Here is a 21,138-nt window from a genome sequence, read left to right as displayed (position 1 = left end):
AGCTTCATTTGCTACCAGCGTCTTCCTCCTGATGAGTTAGAAAAACCATAAACTCAGAACGTGCACTTTTCCTGCAGGGCCACTGAGTGTCACCATCGCTCCGTGGCTTGCTCTCAAGATGCCGTTTCTCCGGCAAAACTCCTTTTGTTGAAATGGGTTAGAAAGGAAAAAATGTAATGGGAATGAAAATGAGATGCTTCTTGCTGAGATACCCAGAGCTGGGAAGATCTGCACCTACAATGCGAGCAAGCAGTGCTACCTATGGAATGAATCCTGGTTTATATTTAGGCGTAGCCCTTGACAGGATTCCAGCCAGACCCTATAAAGCCAGACCCACAAATTATAGCAGGAATCTCGAGTGACAACAGTTATGGGATGGAAAAGTGCTTCATCAGGAAACACTAAAAAGGCCAGAATTCCACCATTTGCTGAGCAGAATGAACAGAATTTGGTGAGCAGATGAGGGACTGAGATTTACAAAAATAAAGAAGGTGATGGATAAAGTGAATGGAAAACTGTTCTTCAACAAATCTTTCCATGGCAGACTGGGGCCATGTTTTAAAACACATAAAAAAGGTACTTTACCCTATAAGAACCTACTGCTACAGGAGTTAAGGGAGCCAATAATATCAGAAGGTTCAGAAAGCTCATAGACAAAATAACGGAAAACCAATCTATACCAAAGGGAATAGGTTGTGATCATTCCTCCACCATCCCTACTGCCATGCTTGAATGTGGGAGTAGGACAAGGGGAATGGACTGTAGGTACTGGCCAGATGCACTTACTCTGCCTGAAAAGTATTAAGGGGTCCGGATCTGGTGGATTGAAAGATTCAGAGCCTTCCTTCCTTCCTTTCTGGGCCCATGGAAACGAGTGGGAGTTTCTTACTTTGTTTCACATCCCACCAGTAGCAGGGTGGTGTGCAAGTTCACAATAGGCATGCACATGCAGGTTAACAGTGACGGGAGACAAGACTTCAAAGATACCCACGTAAGCACAGTGTCAGTGGCCTGATTTTCTTCCTGAGGACCAGAGCTCAGAGAAATGCACCTTCTTAGGTCTCTCAGGTTTCTGGCCTCCCCAAACCTTTCACTTTCTTGCTGGCTAGACACACCCGAGTTTGTTAGTGGATCACGCACATACACACAGAGAGCACAGTCACACTGGAAATAATTCAAATAAACATATATAGTACAGACTGTGATCGGGTGCAAAGGTTGTCCAGACAAACATACTGGTTACATTTGACCAGCTTAGTTTATCCATCTCTTCTCTCCATTTTCCCACCCTTGTTTGCCTCTGATCCACCTTGATCCCTCCATTTTCCTACCTGTGATTCTCACCCCAAACACACCAGTGTAGTCTTGTAAATCCTCAAATTCTCTTTATTGATTCCAGCATCTCTCCACCCCACGCCCCGAAGCACCCCCCAGTAAGTCCTAAAGCCTCTTTACTGCAGTAGTTCCTCTTCATTTGCATAGATTCCAGAGAGTTTCCTCTCTTGAATTGTCTTCAGCGGGTTTTGCAACAGGGACAAATGGCTTAGTCATTGGTCCAATCGTTGAGGGTTTTAGGAGTGGTTGATTCACAGGGATTACATTGGCTGGGCTCCCTGCTTTGTAATTGTTCCTTTAATCACTATCTGGCCTTTTATTTTGAATAGCCTTAACTATCTTCTATAGCTTTTATTTTTTTGGTAAGAGAACCAGCCAGACAGTTTTCCACTTGAATTAAAAAAGAACCCCCAGCATTTAGAGCCAGTAACAGCCCAAACCCTGTACAGTAGTTCAGGCAGCAGCAAATGTTGTCTTGTGATTCTAAGTCAATGGGACTGGATCTTCTGTGAATGGATAGTCCAGCACTTTCATTATTGAGCCAGATGCAATGTTATTGCCCCACAAAGCTCAAACACATCATTTGCAGTAGCAGTTACGATGCTCATAGCCTCAGTGATGCTTGAGCTTCTGCATCTATGTACACATAGATGGAGCATGATTCTGTTTCTGCTCATCTTTTGCTTCTTCCCACCCGTCCTTGGTACTTGAGCTGTCATCCTTAAAGGAAACTCACCAGCTCTCATCAAGGTGAGCCACTGCTCTGACCTGATGGGGTATTTCTTGTTTTCTTAGAAACAGTCGTGCTGACTACAACACTATTGTTAAAAAATAACAAGTTTCAACAAGCACCCTTACCCTAAGCCAGGCAACTGGCAGATGAACTGATGCTTTTTGAGAGTAATCAAGGGAAGCAGGGCCCAGGTGCCTGCACAGTGCAGCTCTCTTCTAAAAGTCAACAACAAGCTCCAGCACTGCGGTTTCTTCACCCTATTTACACAGGTTTCCAGCGTGCACCTCTGCATGTGCTCTACGTGACCTGGACAGCAAACCTCCCAGGCACCGTTAGTACCACTGCATCCTGCTTGTTCCACAAACCTTGTCCCAGGTATGTCCCTTGTACCAAGAGAACATTTTACAGCCTACATGAAACTACTAACGTTTAATGAGGCTAGCCAGAAAGCCTGGTGGCAGAGGATGTCCCAACACAGAGGACAGCTGCTCTGTGCCAGCTGTACAGCCAGGCTGTGAGGATTATCGTGATCTCAGGATTATCACGATTATCAGGAAACATTCCTTCAGAGAGGGCGCTCAGGCATTGGAACAGGCTGCCCAGCGCAGTGGTGGAGTCACCATCCCTGGAAGTGTTCACACACTGTGTAGATGAGGCCCTCAGTGACATGGGTTAGTGGTGGTCTTGGCAGTGCTGGGGAATGGTTGGATTTGATGATCTTAAAGATATTTCCCAACCGAGCTGGTTCTGTAATTCCATCCCCATGCCTTGCTCCCCTTGCCCTGCAGGCGCCGCACGAGGCCGCAGCCGAGCTACCGACCGCCAGCCCCGGCAGGGCCGGGCGGGGGAGCGGGACGGGCCCCGGCAGCCCGGCCCCAGGCAAGGCCCCTGCCCCTACCCCGCCCCGGCGGGCCTTGAACCCGCGTCCCAACGGCAACATTTCTCCCCCCCCCGCCCCGCGGCTGCCGTCACCAGGGCAACGGCAAGCGGCGCCCGGGGAAGGGATCACGTGCCCGGAAGCGCCTCGAGGGAGGAAGTGACGGAGCGGCGGGAGCCCCGGAGGCCGAGGTTTAAAAAGAAAAAAGGGGAAAAAAAAGGCGGAAAAAAAAAAAAAAGCCAAAAAAAGCACTAACGGGGGGGGGGGGGGGGGGGGGGCGGGGCGCTCCCCGGGCCCGCCCCGCGCCACGCGCCTCCCCGCCCAGCGCTGACCCCGCCAGGCCGCGGCCGGGCCGGGCCCGCCGCGAGGTAACGCCCCCGGCCCCGCCCTCCCCAACAACGGGGCCCCCCGGGCACCGCCCCGCCCCGCCCCGCCGGGGCCCGGTCTGCTGCCCGCGCGCGGGGGGCGTGTCCGGCGGCGGCCCCGCGGCTCCGGTAGCGCCGGCAGCGCGGGTCCCTGGGGCGGGGGGCGGCGCCGGCGGTGCGGGAGCGGCGCGGAGCGGGGCAGTGCCGCGCCGCGGCGGTGGCTGCTGCTGCTGCTGCTGCAGGTGAGGCCGGGCGCGGGGCGCGGGCGGCCGCGGCGGGGAAGAGTTCCCTGGGGGCCGGGGCGGGCTGGAAGTTGACAGCGGCGGCGGAGCAGCCATTGTCTAACGCGGGCCGGCCCCGGGAGCGGCGGCCGGGAACGGCTCCCCCTCGTAGTCCCGCTCCCGCCTCCCGGGCAGCCGCCGCTCCCCCCAACGGTGGCCGGGCGTCAAACACGCGCCTTTCTTTGGCTCCCCGCGGCGGGCATCCTGCGGCGGGTCCCCGCCTCCCGCCGCGGCGAGCTGCGCGCACGGCACATACGTGTGGCGGGCAGGGCGCCTGCACGCTCGCTGTCGGCTTAACTTTGCTGCCGGAGTTGCCGGCGGCCTGGGGGTGCTGTCGCCGCGCTGACCCCCGTGTCTGTGTCCCGTCCCTCCTCACCCTGCTCCCGGGCGCCTGGGGCGCTCGCGGGGAAAGGCGGGTGGCGGGGCGGGCACACCGAGTGAGGAGCAGGTCCTGCGGGGCTCGGGAGTCGCACCGGCTGCCGCTCGCTTCCAGAGCATCCCAGAGCAGAGTTAGCGTGTCCCGGCAGTTTCACGCCTTTACTTGCGTAGCTTGGAGACTGCGTTGTAGAAAAGCACAGTAACAGAGAGAGGAGTGGGCTGTAGTCTCCTGGTTGCTAATTTTATTCCCCCAAAACCTGTCACAAACCTGTGCAAATCTTACCTGTTCCCTAACTTACCTTCTCAAGGATGAAGCAACAAAACCAGTTATAAGCTTAGAAGATGTTCTGCAGGCACCAGTTATGGGCCAGGGGGAATGGATGGGGTGAGCGAGTAAAACTTTTCTACCTCCTACAGTAGTGTTCAGTGACTGGAATAGATGCTGGGCCTGACTCTTCTGCTCTTGCACTTGAGAAAGGTCAAGAACTTGTAGATGGGCAGCCCGTGGTGTGTGCTGAGGCCAGCACTGAGCATTAGGCTCTGGACTGGCCCATGTTCTCATGCCTGTACTGCTCCCGGAGCTAGTTTTCTCCCTTCTCCTTCTGATTCTTTCTGCTGTGGTCTTCCCCGCCGATTCCCATGTTATTCCTGCCATGGTCATAATAGGCCTTTGTATCCTTCCTTGTCTGCCTAATAGGGGTGCAGTTCTAGAGGTTGTTCAAAGGTTCATTTCCAGTAATGGCCACATTATTACTATGTGGGGGTTTTATGTTGTTGGGTTTGTTTGGGGTTTTTTCTTTTTTTTTTTTTTTTCCCCTTGGGAACTGCTAATCACCTTTTCAAGGTGAGTTGTTTAACTCCAATCGTTTGCAAAACCCACGGTTTCATCATTTTTAGTAGGTTAGCTATCTCGGGGAACAGCTAGCTCAGTCAACTGATCTGATAGCCGTGATCACTAGCTTTTTGTAAGGGGAGGGTGCTGGAAGATGCTCTCGGAGGAGGGGAGAGGGTGTAATCCTTGGTATTTTGTGTGGGAATAGCCTGTGTTTGGATCGGATTGCACTAACATGGAGCTGCTCTGCCTACACAGAGACTAAATTTTTTTGATGCCTCTCATCCCAGAAGTGTTTCAGTAGGATTCTGTTTGTGCTCGGACCTGATTTTAAAATCCAGATCAATGTGGAACTCTCAAATTTGCTGTTAATCTCAACACTCAATGGTGCTCTTTACTGAGGAAACACAGTTTGGAGCAGAGCACCGAGTCAGAAGCCAGGTTTCTCCTTCAGGTGCAGCTATGGAGGGTGAGGGTATGTGTTACAGCTAAGCTGAACCTTCTTAGTTACCTTCTTTTCTCTCTCACTGGCACTTCTCGCATCACAAGTGAACTAATTTAACTGAATTAGTTGAATTAGTAGGTTTTCTGCAAAGTTAACAAGTTGACCTGGTGAGCACCAGCAGTGAGGTAAATGCTGGGAGGGACCTGCACAGGGAGGTTGAGCATGGCCAAGGGAACAGAAATTGTCTCCTAATAGTAACTGAGCTACCAGATCATGTGCTGCGGTGTGTGTAGCTTCAATATGACTTGCATTTTAACCCCATTCGAAGTACTTCATTTATCTACCACCGTTTCTTTATTTCAAAAAGTCTGTATTCTCTCCCTCCTCTTTTTATTTTCAGGCTTCATTTACTTTTTGTGGTGCTGCCCCCTGGGGAAGATCTTTGAGGCAATTGTCTTCTCCAGAGCTTTTGTATTCTAGATAGGCTTATGGACCAGCTGTTTCCAGCTGTAACAGCTTGTGCCTGAAGACAGCAGTGGCCAGTTAGGAGGGCATGTGTCTCAGTTGAGGAGATGATGACTGCAGGGCAGAATTACCGATGGCCACTGCCAAAGCAGTGCAGGAAGCCAGTGTTGGATTAGCAGGGAGGTGCCTGGGCAGGACTTGAGGGCAGAGGTAAAGATGCATAGGGAAGACAGGACTGGAGCAGCAGGTATCTGCTTGTCAATGATAGAATGTTCCAGATTTTGAGGTGCAGGTTTGGAGCAGCAGTTCCCTGATTTAGCCAGCCTTCCTCTGCAGTGTAAATGCTGTTGCCCTACTTTAAAGTCATCTGCTGCCCTTAACACCATTCCAGAACTTAAAAACTTGTCTGGTTGAGACTATTGTTCTACCTCCTTTTCTGCTGTAGTGATCTGTTTGTTTATGCACCTGCAAAAAGTTGTGTTTGGGGAAGGCTGTGAACTTCAGAATCTCTGGACTTGAAAAGGTCTTAGATACAGAGGCTGTGCTGGTGATGTGGGATCCTGGAAGCTCATTTAGAGGGTGTCATTTAGAGGTCCCTCAGATATGTCGCAGGGGAGCCAGCTGGTGTTTTGGAAACAATTCTTACATGGAATTATATCCTTCTAAAAAGTCACTTTTTTGGGTGGGATTCTGTTGAATAGTCACTTTTGCGCTTTCCCTTTCCTGACTCTAGCCCCTTCTACTATTACTCCCTGCGTAGTCCATGTTTCTTGTTGCGGAAAACTCCCTGATCATCCCAAGGTGTTACTTTTCTACTAAGCACTTTTTCAGTCTCACTTTTCTTCTTCTTGGCTGATGAAAGCCTTCTCCAGTCCTTTTTCAGCCCTGCAGTTCACTGCAGCGCATTTTGCTGATACTGGAAGATCTCTGGCTCTGCATGATGTCTTTAGCAGCTTTCCCCTCACAAGTGTTGCCAGTGAACCCTTCATCCCCATCTCTTCTGACTCTCTTCCTCCTGAAAGCAACTTGCCATCACAGATACCAGCTTCCAGTCTAATACTCAAGTTACAATATGTCAAGAACAACAAGTAGGTGGAAAGTCCATGTGGTCAGAGAAATAAAGAAATGGTTCAGGGCTGGGGGCTAAACTGGGAGAAGGAAGGACTGAGTTGGTATATCTGCACTAGGGTAGTGGAGTTCTGGGATAATTATGTCTCTGTGGAACTGTAGGAAGAGAGGATCAGAAGTTGCTAAAGTACAGTCGGAGACTGGAAGCAATTGGCTTCAGTTAACTGGCCTCTTGAAGGAGAGGCAATCAGGTCTGTAGCCAAATGATTGTCTGAATGAGCTGCAGCTGCTCCTTCACTTTGCTGCCTTTTTAAGAGTTCAGAATGCTGCAGCTTCCAACTGTAGCGTGGCAATAAAAATATGAGAATGTGTGTGTTCCATTTCTGACTGCAGTAATAAAAGATTTAAACTGAGAATAATTTCTGGGTGATTTCAGAGCTCTGGCATCTCCCATCCCCTGTGGTGTAGCAAAGCTGTGCAAGGAGCCCGGTACTGGGATATTCCAGTAAAAAAGCTGTGTAATGCACTGAAATATGGTTTGGTTCTTTCTCTAGCCTGACTTAGTTTCCAATTCTCTCGATGTAGATCTGGAGTCTGTCTCGTCCGGAGCTCCTGGGATTCTGTCACCATGGAGACCGAAAGTGAGCAGAACTCCAGCTCCACCAGCGGGAGCTCCAGTTCTGGAGGAAGTGCCCGTCCTCAGATATCGCAGATGTCTCTCTATGAGCGACAGGCAGTACAGGTGAGGTGTGGTTATGTTCTGGGGTGGCATCTGCATCAGTGGAAGGTGGTGGTGAGCCCTTTTGGTTTCCTGTGAGTTGTCGTCAGTCAAGCTGGGAGCACGCTTGAAAGACTGTCGTTTTCAGATTTAGGGATTCTTGTGCTAGGTCGGATGTTTAGTTCCTGTGACCTGATACTGTGCTTCGTGTTTTCTAGAATATTCTTCCAGTGTCCAGCCTTTTAAATTTAATCCATACTGAGATCCAATAGTGATTTTACCCTGCTGGTTTGGAGCAGGTAATTCAGTTTATCATCACAGTTTCTCTATATAGTGTATATCCTCCATATACATACTATACTGGAACACTTGTCACCCTGCTTGAGCATGCACACCTCCAAATTCCTTGGAGTTTATTAAAGTCTTGCAAGTGTGCTTCCTGCTGTAGTGGAATACAGCTGTGATTCACTCTGTTACGAAATTTGTAGCTATACTATGTATTTTCATGTGCTAATCTAGTGACTTTGCTTTTTCATGGGGTCTAGGGATGGTCTCATGGCTGTTAGTTATTTCTTCATTACTCTTTCTAATCACATTTCAAGGGCATGCTATTTTTGACAATTGGGTTTTCCTCTTTCCCCAGGCCCTGCAGGCACTCCAGAGACAGCCCAATGCAGCCCAGTACTTTCATCAGTTTATGCTCCAGCAGCAGCTTAACAGTGCCCAGCTTCACAGCCTGGCTGCTGTTCAGCAGGTGAGTTGCCAGGGGGCAAAAGGAGAGGAATTGGATTGTTTTCTGGGGAAGATCCAGAGATTCTCTCTTCATACTGTGACTTGTGCACTGGAATCATCCTGATCCACAATGAGACAGTGGGTCCCTAAACCCATTGGTGAAAGCTAATGCAAACAGCTAGTAAACTGGAAGCCTGATGCAAAGATTCATTTGGATTTCAGGTACAGAGCAGGGGAAGGTAAAATTTGGCATCCCCATCAGGAAACTTGTACTTCAGAGTCCCGTGACTAGCCCCTGCACCTTCTTTAAATAAAAATATGGGTGGTTAAATCAGCAGTGGGTGCAGGGGTGTTTAAGAAACATATTAAAGTTAACCATGGATTGTTATTTCTCTGAGAATAAACATGGTCTTGTGTGCATGAAATTTCAGGCAGTATCCTCCGAATTTTCTGTTGTGAAACTTGGTAGCCCATGTTTTCTTTACCAGTTACTTCTAAGAGGGATCTGGGATAGATCTTATCCAGCCAAGACAGTGTTTCTTTGAGATATGTTTATACAAATCAAGATATGATGCATAATTATTGAATGATTTTTATTTTTTCTTTAGCAACTTTGCTCACCTACCAGACTTTATCATCACTTGAAGATGGATTGTGTATGATGTGAATATAGTTCTGTCTCTGTAACAATATCTCAGTAGCAGTGCTCCTTAGCTGTTAGTCCAGGATTTAGTTGTTCTCAAAATCCCTACCCGCATTTTTGTAGCATAGAGGGAATAGAATCCTCTCACCAGTTTCACACAAGTCTTAGTTATGAACCTAACTAAACAGTACAGTGGAATTCCCGTGGGATCATAGAGGAGTAAAAAAAAAAAAAATTAACAATATTTACATTCTTCCACGAACTATATGTGCTGTAACCTGAAATTTGTTACTTGGAGTGCTATCGCTGCATTGTGATAAACTGCAGAACCAGCCCAGCAAACTGCTAATATTGAGGGGAACGTCTGGGTGTTAACATCCAGCATTAGGATGAGGGTTGCAGTGTATAGCATGGCAAGCTGGGGCAACAGTGGAGTATGTTCCATGGGTAGAAGGACATGCGCTGTAAGGTCTGTTGTCCACGGTCTTGGGTAGTGTGTAGGACTGAACTGGTTGGGGAAGAGGAGGTACCTTGCTGAGTTGCTGCACCTTATTTGTAGGGCATGGCAGAGATTTGTAGTGGTTAGATTGTTCTCCTGTTCTCAGGAATGGGAGAAGATGATGATGGGACTAGGTGTTTGGACAAAACCAATTATTTGGGCTGGATTGAAAAGTTTGTTCCAGGTACTCATTTCTCTGTCAATCTTTCTTGCAGGCTACAATTGCAGCCAGTAGACAGGCCAGCTCCCCCAACACCAGCACCCCACAACAGACCACCACCACCCAAGCCTCTGTAAGTAACTGCTCCCTCCCACTCCCTGCCTTGTTCTTTCTCCTCTTTGCCTTTCAGGAAGGCAGTCAGCCAGGGAAACACAGGTTAGAATGCTGGGAATCCGCAAGATGCAGCCGACTTTGAGGAGTTGGGGTGCTATCATTATTGGTGAAGGTTGAGGAAACCAGAGAAGGTTTCTGAGTGGGAGAAGCCCCTTAGCTAGAAAGGTGGACACTAATCTATCTTTGCTAAGGCTTTGGGAATAGATTGTCACATATTAGAAGAGGATCAGGACTTCTAAGAGGAAGTCATGAGCAGCTTGAAAGTGAATCCTCTTTTTCTTGGGCTAATCAGTGGTTTGCTGAATGAGAAATGAGAGGAAGTTCGGTTCTGTATTGAGAAACTGGGATTTGTTCAGAGAGTAGATGAGTTGGTAGGGTAGAGATTATTTTGTGGGTTTTTTCCTTTATTTGAGAGGCTGGAGAAAATGATGTATTTCTTTGGTTCTCTTATTGCAGTTGCATGCTAACAATGATTCTCAGGCTCAGCATACAAATAAGTTTAGCATCCAGGGCTTTGGCTAGTTTATATTGCTTAGCCTCTAAGACAAGAACGTTTTTCTTCTTGGTTCCGTGTGGGTTACAGGAAAAAACTGTAAAATATCTGTTCTGGCTGTAAAAGTGAATTTGTACTTCTTTGCCTCTACCTCTTCATGTATAATTTGGGGCTTTTCTCTGTTTTAAGATCAACCTAGCCACCACATCAGCTGCTCAGCTGATCAGCCGGTCACAGAGTGTGAGTTCCCCCAGCGCCACAACCCTGACACAATCTGTGCTCCTTGGGAACACCACCTCACCACCTCTCAACCAGTCACAGGCCCAGATGTATCTTCGGGTAAGAGATCTGTGCCCAAAATATGTCGTGACCATGAACCCAACTTCCTGACCACTTCAGTTTTTCACTGCTGGGGATTATAAACATCTTTGGACTAACTATCTTTAAGGATGACGCACTACATTTTAAATTCAGATAGGGAAGCTCTTATCCCTGAAACCACAAGTTTGACTCTGGGCTCAGCTTTTGAGGGTAGATGACTGTTGTATTCTATGGCTCGGGCGAGATTAAGAACCATGTTTGTCTCTGCTCTGCATAGACGTTAAAGATCCCATGGCACTTCTCACTAGAGCGTAAATGTGAAATATATGTCCCAGACTTGAATATAGTTCACAGGAATAAAGCTGCTCTTCTGGTTCAATGCTGGAACAGATATATGGTAAATTACTCTCTTCTAGCACTGCTGAGCTCAGGGCCATAAATCAGAATTCAGGTAAGTCTGGAAACATAAATCAGCGTGATCAAATATGTCATCCTTTTAATCGCTTTGAAGTGCTGATAAAACAGAAAACATTAGGCTTGACAATATAGTCAGTCTAGGGTTTGGTTACCTCCTTGAAATACTTTTTCTGTGTCTCAGTTAACTAGATACAGATTGTAAAACCTTTCTTTTAAAGCAACCCTGGTCTTGGATGTATGGGTTTTTTTTTAATCACTGTTTCTCAACCAGTCCCAGATATATACCTGAAAATTCAATTACACCTCATTCTTTTAGCCAGCCTTGGGCAGTCTGTGGGAGTTGGTCCGGGCCCACATTTGATAGAGGAGGGGTTGTTTTTGTAAGGAAACTGTTCCCAGTTTCCTGCTCCTGAGGGTTATGTTCAGTGTTACAGTGCAGGGAGGGTTGGGGGTTTTGCAACGCATGACATTGCAGCCCAGCGTTGCTTTGTAATCTTTTTGCTTGTGGTTCGCTGTCTTTTTCTCTCTTCCCATCTGTTCCTTTCATTCCACATCACCTGACCTTCCCTCAACAGCCACAGCTGGGGAACCTGTTGCAGGTAAACCGAACCTTGGGCCGCAATGTGCCTCTTGCCTCCCAACTCATCCTGATGCCCAACGGGGCTGTGGCCGCTGTGCAGCAGGAGGTACCACCCACCCAGTCTCCTGGTGTCCATGCAGACACAGACCAGGTCAGTGACATCCCTTCCCCTGCTCTCCATCACCTCACACTCTGGTCTTTGTCTCCAGCTGTCTCTGTATGGCAGATTAGCTCTATTTTATCCCCAGACTGTCCCCCCTGCCCAGGCAGGAGATTCTGTTTCCTTGCCACCTTTTTTTCACGTTTGTTTTTTGCTTCCAGAGATTGGATTAATTTCCGGGGTGAGCTGTAGGCTTCACAGTTTCTTAGTTGTCCTTGTGTGAAAAGAATTGTTGAGTTCTATGTCTAGCTTTCAGTTATTCTGCAATAACGAGTCTTTGCCAGTGGTAGTATTCCTTCACACAGTTATTTGTAAAGGTGCCAAAGACCAAACAGGCCACAAGGTCTTAGCTCCTGCATTCATGTGTAAGTCATTCTCTAGGTAAGGAAGCTGCCATGGCTTCCCGTTTTTCTTGTCCTGTCCCAGTTATTCTTAGGAATTACCATCACTTCATATTTGTCTTGTCTGGAGCACTTTTTTGGAATGAAAGTCAGCCATGATCAAAATTGAAGATAATGCTGCAGGAGGAGTAAATACAGAGGATGGCAGCACCAAAATGCAGAGGAACTGGTGAAATCAGAAGGGCTGCAGGCCAGGAGTAGATCTGTGGGCCTGCTGGTTGGAAAGACCTGCACAGGGGGAGAAGGCAGGTGGCACAAAATTTGAAAATGAGTGACTGGTCTTTAAAGGGGTATCTCAGCACTTCTAGAGCTGTGCTAAACTGGGTCCTGCCAATGCAAAGGCATGACAAGCAGGTCTGAAGGCTGTCCCATGCCTTGGAGAGTGGCAGTGTCCTCATGCGCTGCTCAGAAAGTGCCACGAGATCTTTAACTTCCATCAGAGATGGGGCAGGAGGGAGTTCAGTATAATATGCTTCCTGGGGAGGCCCATGCCTGAGCTTTACTCTGCAGTGTTAGCCAGGTCCCCACATGAGACTTGAAGCACCAGCTTTGCCTGCATCCCAGTAGAGTGTGTCGCATTCTCCACCAAGCTTCCGGCAGGTAACATACGTAAAGCAAACAGATTCTGTTTTGTATATGTGTTTCTAGGTGCAGAACTTGGCTGTGAGGAGCCAGCAGACCTCAGCTACCAATGCCCAGCTCCAAGGCTCTGCTCAGAAGGCAGCTCTGCCAGGGAGTTCCCAGGCTTCAGGCTTACCACAGGCCACCAGCACAGGCCAGACCTTGGCAGTGGCTCAGGCCTCCTCTGGAAGCTCAGGCCAGTCCCTCAACTTGAGCCAGGGGGCAGCGGGCAGCAATGGTGTCTCTGGGGGTGTGGTGGCAAGTGGTGGGAACCAGACCTCAACAGGCTTGAGCCAGACCTCCTCAGCAGGCGCCGCTGGCAGTTGCCAAAGGAAGGGCACAGGAGTGGTTCAGCCGTTACCAGTGGCGGCTGCCCAGGCTGTGACTGTTAGCCAGGGAAGCCAGACAGAGGCAGAGAATGCAGCCACAAAGAAGGGTGAAACGGACAGTGGTGGACAGCAAACAGTGGGCATGAACCTGACCAGGACCGCTACACCAGCACCCAGCCAGACACTCATCAGCTCGGGTAAGTGCAGACCTCTTCTTTCTGGGCTTTTGCAGGAGTGCCGTTTGACAGCCCAGTGGTGACACCTTGCCCTACACACCTCCCAGCCTCTGGACTCCTGGAGGCTTGTCTTTAGGGATTATCCCTCTGTATTAGCAAAAGAAGTTGATTTTGTCCTTCATGTCCTTTGCCAGTTAACTGTCAATGATTTTGGAGTTTAATGACTCAAGCCAGCGCAGTGGCTGCCTGCCTTTTTTGGGTTTGTTTTTTTGTTGTTGTTGTTGTTGTAGTTCCCAGCTGCACTGCTGATAACTTGTGTGCTTTCCTTTTCTTCCACCGCTCTGTGTTTGTACAGCCACATACACACAGATACAGCCACACTCGTTGATCCAGCAGCAGCAGCAGATCCACCTGCAGAAGCAGGTGGTGATCCAGCAGCAGATTGCCATTCATCACCAGCAGCAGTTCCAGCACCGCCAGTCCCAGCTCCTCCACACAGCCACCCATCTTCAGCTGGCCCAACAGCAGCAACAACAGCAAGCACCATCTCTGGCCCAACAGCAGCAGCAAGCTCAACCTCCACAGCAGCAGGCTCCACCTCAAAACCAGCAGCAGGCTCAGACCCTTGTGGTGCAACCTATGTTGCAGTCCCAGCCACAGCCTGTGCAGCTCCAGCAGGACAGTCCTTGCCAGCCAGCCACCAAGTCACCTGTTCCAATTCAGTCCAAATCTCTGGTCACCCCCATCAAGCCACCTCAGCTTGGGCCTGCCAAAATGTCAGCAACGCAGCAACCTCCACCACACATCCCAGTGCAGGTGGTGGGTACTCGGCAGCAGGGCTCAGGCCAAGCCCAAGCACTGGGTTTGGCTCAGATTGCTGCAGCAGTGCCGACATCCCGGGGAATGCCAGCCGTGGTCCAGCCTGTTTCCCAAGCCCTTGCTGCTTCCCCATCATCATCTTCAGCTCCAGCATCCTCACAGGAAGCTCCCCCTCTCGCCACAGGGGTGAATTTGGCACAAGTTCAAGGCACAGCCCACATGGTGAAGAGCCCAGCCTCCTCTCCAGTTGTGGCTCAGATGCCAGCAGCATTCTACATGCAGTCTGTCCAGTTGCCAGTAAGTGATACCATTGAGAAGGAGAATAGCATGTGGATTCTCTTTGTTCATTCCTAGGACACCAGTCGCAGTCCAGGCCCAGGTCAGTGGGATGGGTAAGAGGTTTGGGTAGGGGGACGTGGAGACTTTTTCCCCTCGAAAACACTCAATTCCAATCCAACTCTTGGGGTTACTGACTACAAGCATTTCTCTTCCATGTTATCATTCAAAGGCATGCATGAAGTAAATAGGTGAGACTCAGACCCTGACCCAATTGGGGTAGGTGTCCACATTACATGCTAAGGATCACATTTAACAGTGGGGTGGGTTGACCTTGGCCAGCTGCTGGGTGACTGCCAAGCTGCTCCATCACTCATTTGCAACAGGACAGGCAGAGAAAAATAGGATGAAAAGCTTGTGGGTCAAGATGAGGGCAGGGAGTTTACTTACTAATTAGCATCATGGGCAAAACAAACTCGATTTAGGCAAATCAATTTAATTTATTGCCAATTGATCGGAGTAGAATAATGAGAAATAAGAACAAATTAAACACCTCTCCCCCTTCTTCATGGGCTCAACTTTGCCCCCAACCATTCTTACTTCCTTCCCCTGAGCAGTGCAGGATGGGGAATGGGGCTTGTGGTCAGTTCAAAACGTTTTGTCTGTGCTGCTCCCTCTTCCTCATGCTTTTTCCTTGCTACAGCATGGGATCCCTCGCATGGGATAGTCCTTTATGAACGTCTCCAGCATTGGTCCTTCATACAGTTCTTCACAAACTGCTCCAGCATGGATCACTTCCATGGAGTGCAGTTCTTCAGGAGCAGACTGCTCCAGCGTGGGTCCCACAGGGGCCCACAAGTCCTGCCTGCAAACCTGCTCCAGGATGGGTTCCTCTCAACATGAGGCCACAGCTCCTGCCAGGAGCCTCCTCCATTGTGGGCTTCCCATGGGGTCACAGCCTCCTTCGGGCATCCCTCTGCTCCAGCGTGGGGTCCTCCACAGGCCGCAGGTGGAGATCTGCTTCACCATAGACCTCAATGGGCTGCAGGTGGAGATCTGTGATCTGCTCCACCATGAACCTCCACAGGCTGCTGGGGCACAGCCTGTCTCACCATGGTCCGCACCACAGGCTGCAGGGGAATCTCTGCTCTAGAGCCTGGAGCACCTCCTCGCTCCTTCTGCATTGACCTTGGTGTCTGCAGGGCTGTTCCTCTCACATACTGTCACTGCTCTTTCTCAGCTGCTGTTGCACAGGTTTTTTTACCCTTTCTTAAACACGTTATCCCAAAGGTGCTACCACCATCACTGATGGGCTCAGCTTTGGCCAGAGGTGGGTCCATCTTGGAGCTGGCTGGAACTGGCTCTGTCGGGCATGGGGGAAGCTTCTGGTGTCTTCTCACAGAAGTCACCCCTGCAGCCCCCTGCTGCAAAACCTTGCCACATAAACCCACTGCAAACAATAACTGGCTTCTTTTGTCTCTCTCAGGAGAGAGATGAAAGCTGAGTGGGCTGTGAAGACTGAACTCCCTTCTCACTAGGTGTGTGGATACCTCCAGGTCAGAGACCCCTTGGTGTGTGGTACCAGCCACCAGCTCTAGACCTCAGAGGATTCCCTAGCAACTGACTGTGCAGAGGAAAACAAAGATGGCTCCTGTACCACAGGCCTCATCCATGCTGCTGTGAATTGTTCAGGCAGGGCCTGTCTAACTCCCAGGGACAGCAGTACTTGTACAGCTCAGATATCCTTAGCCAGTTGCTGAGACTGTTTCTAAACTGGCTCTTTCTTAGGGAAGGCGTAACAGGATTTGTCTGATTTTTAGAGTGGGGGGTCAGTTCTACTCTCATCCAACACGTGCCCCCTACTCTTTTGACTCTCCTTTGAAAATGATCTGATTTAGCCACAAGCCTGTTGGGAAACTGCTGGGTGACTGCCATTCCATTTCTTTCTTCCTGGAACAATCCTTTGAGGTTAACACAGTGGTTTGGTATTATGTCAATGTATCAACGTGAATTGGGACACCAAATCCTAGTCGTAGTAGTATGGTGGTGAGTCTTCTGAAGTTTTACTCCTTGCTAGACAAATGCTCCTAACTAGAGATATGTACTGTGAGGGAGCTAGAGGCATCCCCATGAGAAGGAACCGGGCTGGAAATGAAGTACAGTGGAGCAGGATGGATTTTCCTTTTGCCTTTGGTCTGTCTTGTTCTTTGCTTTGGAGCTCCTCTCTGCTTACCCATTCCTCTTTGTTTATTCACGCAGGGCAAATCCCAGACCTTAGCGGTAAAGCGCAAGGCAGAGTCGGAGGAGGAGAAGGAGGAGTCACCCAGTGTCACTGCACTCCTGCCTGCCAGGTCCTCTCCTGTGACAGACAGCCCCAAAAACGTGGAGGAGAAGAGTGGCCTTGGAGGTGAGGTACAAATGAGAGCTCTGCTTGTGAGTATTAATGATCTAGTCTTGTATTCCACTTGAAGTAAATGGAGCAAAAGTAACGGACTCTTGTGGCTGTTAATTTTACAGATAAATCCGATTCTGCTGCCACTGCAACCCCAAATACCCCCTCAAGTGAAGGAGCATCAGTCACCCCCACCTCTGCTCCCACCCCAAACCTGGCAATGGTGTCACGTCAGGTGGGAGACTCCAAACCCCCACAAGCCATCGTGAAGCCCCAGATCCTCACACATATCATTGAAGGCTTTGTCATCCAGGAAGGAGCAGAGCCCTTTCCGGTAGGGATTCTCCGCTGGGGGGAAGGAGGGTGGTGGGCTTCAATCTTTGGGCAGGAGTTTCTTTCCCCATATTCCAGCTCGTGCATTTTTAGCCTTGAGACACAGACAGTGAAGAGGAAGGGAAAGGAGGGAGGTGTCATGCATGAAGCAAGGCATTAAGTGGTGGCATTAAAGAGAACAGGTTGGAAAAAGTAAAACAAGTGTGATGGGAACAGTTTTCTCCAGTAGTCCCCAAAGCAATCATGTAGGAATTGTAAGAAGGTGGTTCTTTCGGACTTTTAGTAAGGGAAAGATGCGCTGCACTTTGAACAAGCAGCAAGTGAAGTTAAAGCAAATAAGGGGAAATGCAGTTACCTGGAATTGCAGGATGTTCAAGGCAGATAGTACCTGGTGATCTTTGAATGAACAGCCAAACCTGGTAAGTCAAGAAGGAGTAATAACTTTGTTTAACATCTCTCCTCCCCTAGTGGGCAGAGGGATGTTTCTGAGCTGTAGTAACATGTGAGCAGCACATACCTTGTGGAGGGTGGTGGGCACAGAGAATCCTTTACTGATGGGCCCAGCTCTTTCTTTTCCTGTCCAGGTGGGTTGTTCTCAGCTGCTGAAAGAATCTGAGAAACCACTGCAGGGAGAGGCTCCTTCTGGCCAGAGTGAAAACCTGTCCAGCAATTCTCTGGGAGGGGACAGTGCTTCTATGGGTGAGTCTCAGCATCCGGAGGCCTAGCTAGTGTTACTGGAAGTTTCTGCACTCTGATACTGTATTACCATCAACTGGTGTGTATCTCTGTGTCTCACTAGAGCTTGATAAGAAGGCAAACTTGCTAAAGTGTGAATACTGTGGGAAGTATGCCCCAGCAACCCAGTTCCGTGGCTCCAAAAGGTTTTGTTCCATGACCTGTGCTAAAAGGTAAGACATTATCTTCCTTTTCTCTGACTATCCATTCTTTGGAATTGGGTGTGTGCCCTTTCTCCAGGTAGTGTGCAACACTTCAGTACATCCTATCCTCCCTCCATGGGGTGCACTGGCCACAGAGATCCTTTAGGACTCTCAGTGACTTGTGAATGCTTCTAGGTCTGGAGAGTTGGATGTGGTGTTGAGTGTAAGCAGGGTTCCTGACTTGTTCGGAAAATGAAGTGGAAATGGGGGAAGTTCTGGGACTCTGAAGAACCAGTCTTCAGTCAAATATAGATTTGACTGACTAAACAAATGCATACTGGTAGCTGTCTGCTGCATTAGTACTAGACAAAAACATAAGGGAGCATTGGGAAAGAAAAGGCTGGGGAGAAGTTAGACTAGTCATTGCTGCCTCCTATTGATAGCAGAGTGCTTTTTATGGGTCTTTTTTCCCTTAGGGGAATGACTTAATTGACCCTTCAGATGTTAGATCAAGACTCTGCTGTCCAAATATTGCTTGAGTCAGAAGTCTGGACTGGTTCCTTCCAAGGGTAAGTCTTAGGAGGAGGAGGAACAGAACTTGATGGTAAAGAGGAGCTTTATCCCCATCTAGAGCAAGGAGAAGCAGTAGGTTTAGATCGTTGCTGTTCCCTAACTGCTGCTCTGCTTCTACTTATTCGAGGTACAATGTCAGCTGCAGCCATCAGTTTCGGCTGCAGAGGAAGAAGATGAAGGAATTCCAGGAAGCTAGCTATGCCCGTGTGCGCCGGCGGGGCCCGCGGCGCAGCAGCTCTGACATGGCGCGAACAAAGATCCAGGGCAAGCGCCACAGGGTAAGGACATAGTCAAGGCAGGTCTCAGTGTAAAGTTGTCACTGCTGGATGCATTGCTTTCTCACAGTGATGTAGACATAAAGGTTGTGCCAAGTACACATTGACACAGTTACTACATGGGGCACAGTGAGCTGTTCTGATCACTTGTCAACTGCAGAAAGTGGATTCACATTTGTACTTGTTCTGTTCACTCTCTATTCGCTCCCATGTGTGTCTTGGAGGTCTCAGTTAATGAGATCAGCTGACAGCTTTCGTAGGAAACAATCCTCTTTTCCCGTTCGATTAACCATTCTTCCACATGAATGATTTTAATCACATTAGAGAAAATCGAATGAGCTTCAGTGCTGATGTGAGGAAGAGGAATCGACTGGGGAAGGATGGGGAAAAGGGAGAGGAAGGGGGGCGAGAGTCAAGTCTCCCATTTCTGGCATCACTGAGCTCTTGTGTCAGCTGCCCCGTACTAACAGCCTGAGACAGTGACGCAGACTGTTGGGACAACTTCTGCTGTTCCCAATGTCTTGTTTTGCATGTAGTAATTTTGAATTTCTTACAACACCTTTTGTTTTCTTTCTTTCTTTCTTTCCTCTGGTCTTGTAGGGCCAAGAAGACTCAAGTCGAGGCTCTGATAACTCCAGCTATGATGAAGCTTTGTCCCCTACCTCTCCAGGACCCCTGTCAGTAAGGGCCAGTCATGGAGAGAGGGACCTGGCAAACTCTAGCATGGCCCCACCTACCCCAGACCTACATGGCATCAACCCAGTCTTCCTGTCCAGCAATCCCAGTCGTTGGAGTGTGGAGGAAGTGTACGAGTTCATTGCATCACTGCAAGGTGAAGTTAAGATCCCCTCTTGTGCTCCTGTGATCCAGTAGCATGAGGAAATTTGTTGGGTCTCTTTCTGGAAAGAAAGTGGTGTCAGTGGTGCCTAGTGCTGTTATTGTACTTCTGTACACGTTTCTGAATTGGAGTGGGTCATAGGAGTGGGATAATTTGTACTTCTCAAGTAGCCTGTGTCCTCAGGCAGACTGTGGACTAGAGTGGAGAGGGGAATTGGTTATGTTCCTAGCTTGCTTTCTGTACCTGCCTGAGGCCCAAGAATGGGAATGAGGGGAGTGCCCAGGGAACATCTTTTCTCAATGCTGTTTTCTTTTGGTTTCACAGGGTGCCAGGAGATTGCAGAGGAGTTTCGGTCACAGGAAATAGATGGCCAGGCACTGTTGCTTCTGAAGGAGGAACATCTCATGAGTGCCATGAACATCAAGCTGGGACCAGCTCTCAAGATCTGTGCCAAGATCAACGTCCTCAAGGAGACCTAACAGCTCTGAAGCCATAGGTCTCACTCTTGCTCTGACCCTAGGGCAGCTGCCAGCTTTGGAGCATCCTGTTGGGGGGCAGGGAAGAATGGGACAGTCCCCTGTGGTCTCGCATTCAAGAATGAGAAGGAATTTAACTGACTGTAACTGCCATGGACAGTTAACATGCCCATGTCTTGGTCTTTTAATGGTGCTACAATGGGGAGGAAAACTCCCTCCTGGGGCCTTGAAACATCACTCGTTCTTCCTGATTTTTAATATGCCTCTCCTGTATAACACATAAAGACATGAAGGGGACTTTTTTCTGTCTTAGCAGACTTCTCAAAGGGAACCGTCCTCACCCCTTTTTGCTACAGCAGGTCTGCTAGATCTTAGTTTTGAATCTCACTGTGCCAGAACTTGAGGCATAGGAAGAGCCAGCCCCACATGGGCATTGGGAGCAGCTGTGCTTGGGGCATTTAGGAAGGGGAACTAGTAAAGTCCAAGTGATGGAGGTGGACAAACAAGAATTTGAATAAAAGGGGCTGCTACTCTTCCACTCTTCAAAGAATCTAGGCTGCTCATGAACTGGGTTTAATAGCCATTCCAGCATGCATACCAAACTTGAAGGCCTGTGGCAATAGGAGCTGCCAAAGCTTTACTGTCTCTTGTAATGATGCAGAATGAAGACAAAGTGTTGTAGCAGCTATTCACTCCAGATGCTCCTCTCTGAACCAGAGGAGGATTTACCCTGAGTACTTATGAACAAGGTGATTGGAAAATCGAAGGGAAGGGGGATTGTCTTACATTAGGCACTAGGTTTGTCTCCTCATTGTGCTAGGGCATAATTTACAGGTCCAAAGCGGTCTCCAGAAGCACCAAGGCTCTTCATACAATGGGCTGGGGTTTTGTTCTGTTTTGAGGTTTTTTTGTGTTCTCTTATCAGTTTGTATTATTTTTGTGTCTGTCTTCATTATCCTCAGGAGAGTTTCTGGGACAACGTTTAAGCTGGCAGGATTGTATCACCTGCCTCAGGCTCTTTTTTTTGTTGTTGCTGGTGTTGTAAAACAAGTATTTCTCTTTCTCAGTTAAAACC

At 49.0% G+C, this 21,138-nt stretch overlaps 1 protein-coding gene across 1 annotated transcript; it reads left to right on the top strand.

Annotated features, from left to right (window-relative positions):
- The first annotated feature begins 3,079 nt into the window (after positions 1-3,079).
- Positions 3,080-20,360, top strand: PHC1 (polyhomeotic homolog 1). Its single transcript, XM_030480838.1, has 15 exons — positions 3,080-3,136; positions 7,365-7,521; positions 8,141-8,251; positions 9,587-9,664; positions 10,388-10,537; positions 11,512-11,667; positions 12,726-13,224; positions 13,559-14,319; positions 16,558-16,705; positions 16,816-17,024; positions 17,608-17,722; positions 17,823-17,931; positions 18,602-18,752; positions 19,350-19,581; positions 19,912-20,360. Exons 2-15 carry the CDS (start codon positions 7,408-7,410, stop codon positions 20,064-20,066), a joined length of 2,988 nt encoding a protein of 995 aa, XP_030336698.1. The 5' UTR covers positions 3,080-3,136; positions 7,365-7,407; the 3' UTR covers positions 20,067-20,360.
- Positions 20,361-21,138: the final 778 nt, after the last annotated feature.

The sequence above is a fragment of the Strigops habroptila genome, chromosome 3 (genome assembly GCF_004027225.2).
Source record: "Strigops habroptila isolate Jane chromosome 3, bStrHab1.2.pri, whole genome shotgun sequence".
NCBI lineage: Eukaryota > Metazoa > Chordata > Aves > Psittaciformes > Psittacidae > Strigops > Strigops habroptila.
The sequence above is the reverse complement of the archived record's forward strand: the minus strand, read 5'-3'. Positions and strand labels throughout refer to the sequence as shown.